Source organism: Guillardia theta (assembly GCF_000315625.1).
Source record: "Guillardia theta CCMP2712 unplaced genomic scaffold GUITHscaffold_13, whole genome shotgun sequence".
NCBI lineage: Eukaryota > Cryptophyceae > Pyrenomonadales > Geminigeraceae > Guillardia > Guillardia theta.
In genome coordinates this window covers 62,831-69,549 of record NW_005434661.1, presented here as the reverse complement: position 1 = coordinate 69,549, position 6,719 = coordinate 62,831, and the positions used below count along the sequence as shown (strand labels likewise).

Genomic DNA, 6,719 nt, shown 5'->3' with positions numbered 1-6,719 from the left:
TGCTACTCTATTTCCTCAATTCACTGGATCGTGCCCAGGCGCCCCTTTCGTCAACACCGTTATAAACCGTTACTCATCTTCCAGGCCCCCGCCAGGGGCCCACTTACCCCTTTTTTCGACTCAAACAAGAAGGACAAACTGAAGCAAACAAAGGATAGAGCCAACAAACCCGCGTCAATAACATACTAGGAAACGAAGGAGGCAGCGAAAACCGGGCACCACACCACGCAAGCGACTCCAACCACGCAAGCGACCCCGTCGGCTTCCACCTCATCTTCCTTTTCTTCCTCCCCGTCTTCCCCCTCTCCGTTCCTCTCTGACTTGATTGATTAGGTACCGCAAGGGAGAGACCGAAGCCGCGCATACCTCCTGCCATCGCAGAGGACGCTTCCAACGATCAGATCAACGAGGGTGAGACGAGCAGGCGGAGTAGACAGAGAGGAGCGGACTGAGAAGAAGAGGATCGAGGGATGCAGAGGGGGCGGGTGGAGGGTGGAGAGGCAAAGAGGAGGAGTCAAGGCCGGCTCTAACACTTGCTCTAGATGAGGAGGGGGAGGAGGGGGAGGAGGTTGACAACGATGCGGAGATACCAGGTGAAGGCTCTCTCTCTCTTACTTTACCCCTACTCCTGCTCCTCCTTTCCTTGCCCCATTACTTGTCTCCTCCTACGTCGCTCCCTCCTTACTCTCTCCTCCTACCTCGCTCTCTTTCCCTTCCTCCTACCCGTCTGAGCGTCACCGATATGCTTCTCCTCTGACAAGCAGCAGGTGAAGATTCTGCAGAAGCTCTTGAGCAGCAAGACGATAGCCAGGAGGCAGCGGGAGGCGGCGGAGAAGCTGAACAGTCGGCGCAGCCGGAAGGAGAGGGAGAGGAGAAGCAAGCGGAGGAGCACGTGCAGACAAGCGAGCAGGGGAGAGAGATGGGTCAAGGGGAGGAGCCGAAGGCAGGGGAGGGAGAGAAGGCGGAGGCAGGAGAGACGCCTGCACAAGAGGAGGGAGAGAAGGCGGAGGCAGGAGAGACGCCTGCACAAGAGGAGGGAGAGAAGGTGGAGGGAGGAGAGACGCCTGCACAAGAGGAGGGAGAGAAGGTGGCAGAAGGTGGAGACGGAGAGAAAGCGGAGGGAGAAGAGGAGAAGGTGGTAGAGGAACAAGGAGAGAAGGCAGAGGGTGAGGTGGCAGCTGAGGGTGAGAGGGCGGAGGGAGAAGAAGACAAGGCAGCGGAGGACAACGAGCCGAGGAATGCGTTGGAGTCAGATGTTCAAGCGGGTGCTGGTGAAGGAGAAGGAGATAATGAAGGGCAATGAAGAGAAAGGACGATGATGTAAATAAAGCTGCAGACAAGGAGGAGGACGAGGAACGGGAACATGTTCGGCACATGTTATTGGCTCTTCATGCTCTGTTAGCCTTGACAAGGCCCTCCGCTTCCTCGTAGTCCGCGCTTCCCTTCAACGAGTCTCCCGCCTCCTCCAACAGCGCCCCCAGCTCCTCCACTGCAGCCCCGAGCCTCCGCTTCGAGTCGTCCAGGCACACCCGCGCCTCCTTGAGCACTTCGTTCTGGCTCTGCTGTCAGCCACGAGCACGCAAGAGGAGGTGAGCGAGGAGAGGACGAGCAGGAGGTGAGTGAGTAGAGGACGTTGGACAAGGGAGGAAGGGCACAGGAATAGACTGACTGACAGTCTCGTAGCGAGGAAGGCTGGGATGAGGACGAGGGAAGGAGCACGAGGAGCAGGGAAGGGTTCAAGATGAGCAGCAGGGAAGGAAGAGGGGAACAAGCAGGAGCAGGAGCATCTACCTGCTGTTTGATGTCATGCTCGCAATCTCCTGCTGTAGTCATCTTCTCGATCTTTGCAGTCTGCTGATCGATCTCTTTCTGATAGGAGGCATGCTCCTTGGTTAGCCTGACCACGGAGGGAGGAGGAAGGAAAAGAATGGTCTGTGAGTGCGAGACGACGAAGACAACATCACTTCTTACCTTTTCACGACTCCGACCTTGATCTTCAGTTGTCTTGCTGTCTCCTCCATGTTTCACTACAGACGTACTCGTGGAGTGTTCCTACAGATACAAGTCAGTGTTGCCTTTCTCTTGCCATGCTGTCATGCCATCTGTTCCCTTCCTTCGTTCGCTCTTCCCTCCTCGCACGCCTCTTCTATTTGTTACCATTGCTCCAACCGCATTCCTGTCTGAGGGAAAACGGCCCGCCCTTCTCTCATCACATGAAAGGCATCAAGCTCCTACCTTCCCAGCAACCCTCCTTCTGCATACCTGTCTGCCTCACTCCTCGATCCTGCTTCCTCTCTCTCTCTCCCTCTCTCTCCCCCTCCCTCCCTCCTCTCTGCTTCTCCCGCCATTTTTTCAAGTTTCAGTTATCCGTAGTGTGCTTTTAGCTCAACTTGCCTCCAGTACAACATCTCACTACATCATTGAAATAGTTAACTAAATTCTGTATATTTTAAATATTACTTCAGTGTATCAGTTGGTTAGTTCCAGTACTGAATCTTGCGGGTGAAGGCCCCAACCTCGGTTTTCAAATGATCTGAGATGCGCCGGCATTTCCGTCGGCTCCGACTGCCGCGACCATGACGAGCACGGGGGAGGAGGAGGAGGAGAAGCACTGAGGAGGCTCCAGCAAGGGCGGCATCGAGGGCATCAGGGGCAGTAAGGGAAGGGGCAGGGGCAGCTGCAGTGGACTGAGGAGCAGCTGACACCGTAGAGTTGAGGTAGGAGAGCCAAAGGAGTAGTACAATGGGTCGGAGCAGAAGCGGCCTGGAGACAGCCTCGGAAGGGAGGGAACCAGGGTGAGGGGGGGGAGGAAGAAGCCAGGGAGCGAAAGAGAGGAATGGGGAGTTTTAGATGTACTTAACCATTCTGACGTCTCAAGGACAGACTCCTGAACCATTCCTGGAGACTTGAAAGTTATCAGCCATGGTGGTCAAGGTCAACTATCTCCTATCTTCTCCTCTATGGGCTGAAGACAAGGCTCTCAGGTGGCGGACGGGTCGAGTCGCACGAGCCCGACTGCGTCGTTGGACCCAGTCTTGAGTGTGTTGCGACAATCGTCGCTGGAGCTGATGAACGAGCGACGGGAGGGAGCAGAAAGGCTGTCGATGAAGTCGTACAGAGAGGAGTCAACCCGACTTGAACAAGATCTAAGGTGACGCTGCCTCGTGCTCCTCCTCCCCGTTGTCGTTGTCGTCATCATTCTTATCATCATCATCATTCTTATCATCATCATCATTCTCATCATCATCTTCATCCTCCTCCTCCTTATCGTTATCCTTTTGCCATCATGCTGTCATCCTCACTGTCATCTTCTTCTCTTGCCCTCACTCCATTCGCATCAACTCCCACCTTTGACTTCTCCCTCCCCTCCTTACCTGTCTGAGATCTCTGTTCCTTTCTTGACTTCTTCCTCGCACTCTGCCTTGTGTTCTCCTTCAATCCTTCATCTCCCTCTCCTGTTGGTCTTTTCCTTCACCGCATCTTCACATGCTTGACCTCTCACAGCTCATCTCAGGGAGCTGGTTGATATCGGTGTGTTGTCGGAATCAGAGTTCGGCATGATCAAATCTGAAGCCTTCATGGCCGAGGGAACAGCAGTAGAGGAGAAGCCCGGCGATCAAAATCACGAGGACGAGGACGAGGAGTCTAGCAGATGGGAGGAGGAAGGAGGAGAGGGCGAGGAAGAGTCCCCTGGCGGGGAAGCCCCAGGAGGAGGTGCGCGTGAGATCTCGATCAGCAGGGAGGGAGGAGGGTTCATCGACCTCGAGACTCTGACGGCCTCCTTCTCCTCTCCTGTGCACTTTTCCTCTCCTGCTCTTGACTTGCGCTCCCGCCTGAGCTTCGAGAAGTCAGCAGAGCTTTCGAGGGACAGCAAGTTCCTATCAGATACTCCTCCTGCTCCTCCTCCTGCTCCTCCTCCTGCTTCTCCTCTTGCTCGTCCTCCTGCTCCTGCTCCTTTCTTTGCTCTTCCAGCATCCTCATCCCCTCCTCCATCACCAACTGCGACTTCCCTCCCGCCAGCTCAGCACTCGTGGAATCCGTTCGACGTCACGACGCCCGGGAAAGATCAGATGGCAACAGCAGAAGCCGATCGAGAGGCTCGAAGAGGAGGAGGAGAGGAGCCAGGGGTTCTCCTCGAGACTATCAGCTCCTCACTGTGCCATCGCGACCATGGTGAAGATATTGTTGACATCAGTGAGCAGCCAGGAGGAGGAAGATTATCAGCCCCAGCCCCAGCAGGAATCAGAGGAACGGACGGGGCTGCTGAAGGAGATGCAGCAAGAGGAGGGGATTGGGTTTCATTTCTTGAGCCAGCAACCATCGATGTCCGGGTCGAGCCGGAGAGCAGCACAAGAAGCGCAACCTGGCCGTTGAGGTTGTCAGCACAGGCGCCATTGATGGAGGTTTCTCTCCCCTCCTCCTCCTCCTCCTCCTTCTCCTCCTCCTTCTCCCCCTCCTCCTTCTCCTCCTCCTCCTCCTCCTCTTTCGCTCCCCTGCCTCCTCCTCTTGCCTTCTCATGTCGTCCCTTTCCCTGCCCTTCACTGCAGCACCATCGTCTGACCTGCGAGAGCAGGTGATTCCAGAAGCACTAGAAGAGAGACAAGAGGAGAACTCCTCTGATGACGAGCAGACATTAGGAGAGGGAGCAGGAGCAGGAGCAGGAGCAGGAGGAGCAGGAGCAGGAGCAGGAGGAGCCTCTGAAGGAACAGGAGTCGATGTAGACAATATGAAAGCAGGTGAGAACGAGAGTGAGAGAGTTGAAGCGATCAATGTTGAGGTTCTCAAAGGAAATTCGCGAGGTGATGCGCTCCCCTCCTCTCCTTTCCTCCTCTTCCTGTCCTGTCCTGTCCTGTCCTGTCCACTTCCCCTCCCCTCCCCTCCCCTTCCCTCCCCTCCCCTCCTCTCTTCTCCCCTCCCCTCCTCTCCCCTCCCCTCCCCTCCCCTCCTCTCTTCTCCCCTCCCTGCCTCTCTTCTCCCCTCCTTTCATCTCGAGCGTTGTTGATTTGATGCTTAGGTTCAGCACTTGAATGTCACATCGATGTCGCAAGAGAACTCAACAACATGGAAGGGCAGAACGGGCCGAAGCAAACACAACAGATGCTGCGAGTTGAAGATGAGAGTAGCAAAATACGAAGTCATGACCTCAGGTGAGGGAGATGATGATGAAGATGATGATGAAGATGATGATGATGATGATGATGATGATGATGATGATGATGATGATCATAACCATGACAAACACGATGATAAACGGATTAATTTTGATCTTCAGGCAGTATCGAGATTGTGCAGTTCAGGCATCAGGTTCATCACGACGTTGTCATTCTCTGTTAAGATCTTGTTTGCAGCGAATGAAACTGAGGATGAGGGGATGAAGCCAAGGGTAGAAGTTGATCAAGAGGTTGTAAGTGCATCTCAAATCTGCCTCTTGCTTTCTTGCTGTTTCATGTGATTGTCATCGCTCTCTCTACCCCGTTGTGCTTGTTGGTTTTCTTGCAGCGTTTGTTTCTCTATTTTTTCTCCTCACTTCTTTGCAGCTCAACAAGCTCTCCAGAAGCATAAAAAAGCTGTTTCGCCTCATCGCAGTGCTGATTTTCACTTCGGTCAGGCTTGTTGTGTTGCAAGCTTGTTCTGACTTGTGCTGTTGCGACTCATCTTGTTTCTTAGGTCATCTTGATTGCATTTGTCATCGCTGTTGTTGTGCTTGTCTCAAGATGATGTCGTCACCACGATCATGAACATCACCATCACCACCACCACCACCACCACCACCACCACCACCACCATCATCATCATCAACAACAACAACAACAACAACAACAACAACAACAACAACAACAACAACAACATGGCAACAGCAGCAGCAGAATCAACAACAACCATCTTTGAGTCTCTCACTGTTCATGATTTGCTATTTGCTCAACTGTAGAATTACTATGACACAAAACAAACCTTAAAAAATCTTTAGATAATGATAAATGAGATAAATGCTTTCCTCTCATCTTATTTCATCTCATCTCGTCTCGTCTCGTCTCGTCTCATCTCATCTCATCTCGTCTCATCTCATCTCATCTCATCTCATCTCGTCTCGTCTCGTCTCGTCTCGTCTCGTCTCGTCTCCTCACATTGAACTTTATTATCTTTCACACAAACTCTTCTCTCCGACATCCAGTGAACAAAGAAACTTTCATCTCATGAGCTTCTTCAGCTCGCTTGTCTCCACCAACCTGATCCACCTCCCTCCATCGGTCACCACAACTCTCTTGTGCTCCTCCAGCATCGCCCGCAAATCTGCACGGCCTGTCAGAGTGAGGAGGAGGAGGAGGAGGAGGAGGAGGAGGAGGAGGAGGAGAGCAGAGTACGGAAGGGCAGGAGCAGGACGTGAACCGTTGAACAGCACGAGGAGGGGAGGGGGGGAGGGAGGAGGAGAGGCAGCAAGTACCTTGGAGGCTCCTCTTTATTTCTTCTGTCTGTGCCTGGCCCCTGAAGATTCAAAGTGAGCGACGAAGACGAAAAAGAAATTCAAACAGGAAGCGGAAACAGGGCGGAGAAAGGAGACAAGTTCAAGGAGGGGAGGAGGGAGGAAAGGGAGAGGGAGAGTGAGGGAGAGTGAGGGAGACGGAGAAGGGTTACATTTGCTCGGCGGGTACAGAAGAGCTCCTTGCGGAGGAGGAGGAGGAGGAGGAGGAGGAGCAGTCTGGGCAGAGAAACTCTCCTCC

The 6,719-nt window shown here is 53.6% G+C and overlaps 4 protein-coding genes across 4 annotated transcripts in view; 2 read left to right on the top strand and 2 right to left on the bottom strand.

Annotated features, from left to right (window-relative positions):
• Window positions 1-919: 919 nt before the first annotated feature.
• On the top strand, window positions 920-1,303 carry GUITHDRAFT_134839 (hypothetical protein; the record flags this gene model as incomplete). Its single annotated transcript, XM_005837624.1, has 1 exon — window positions 920-1,303. The coding sequence occupies one exon, from the start codon at window positions 920-922 to the stop codon at window positions 1,301-1,303; it is 384 nt and encodes a 127-aa protein (XP_005837681.1).
• Window positions 1,304-1,388: 85 nt separating this feature from the next.
• Window positions 1,389-2,021, bottom strand: GUITHDRAFT_103292 (hypothetical protein; the record flags this gene model as incomplete). The annotated part of the gene is made up of 3 exons (XM_005837623.1): window positions 1,389-1,562; window positions 1,792-1,897; window positions 1,972-2,021. The coding sequence occupies 3 exons, from the start codon at window positions 2,019-2,021 to the stop codon at window positions 1,389-1,391; spliced, it is 330 nt and encodes a 109-aa protein (XP_005837680.1).
• A 901-nt stretch (window positions 2,022-2,922) lies between these two features.
• Window positions 2,923-5,929, top strand: GUITHDRAFT_134837 (hypothetical protein; the record flags this gene model as incomplete). The annotated part of the gene is given in 8 exon segments (XM_005837622.1): window positions 2,923-2,934; window positions 2,985-3,151; window positions 3,515-4,403; window positions 4,574-4,717; window positions 4,737-4,799; window positions 5,015-5,147; window positions 5,538-5,603; window positions 5,715-5,929. 8 exon segments carry the CDS (start codon window positions 2,923-2,925, stop codon window positions 5,927-5,929), a joined length of 1,689 nt encoding a protein of 562 aa, XP_005837679.1.
• Window positions 5,930-6,187: 258 nt separating this feature from the next.
• GUITHDRAFT_134836 (hypothetical protein) overlaps window positions 6,188-6,719 on the bottom strand; it is a gene marked incomplete at both ends in the record, with an annotated part of 3,854 nt that continues 3,322 nt past the window's right edge. Inside the window, 2 exons of the mRNA XM_005837621.1 lie at window positions 6,188-6,291; window positions 6,443-6,483. Of these exons, the coding sequence (XP_005837678.1) occupies window positions 6,188-6,291; window positions 6,443-6,483 (145 nt within the window). The remainder of the gene's footprint in view (window positions 6,292-6,442; window positions 6,484-6,719) is intronic.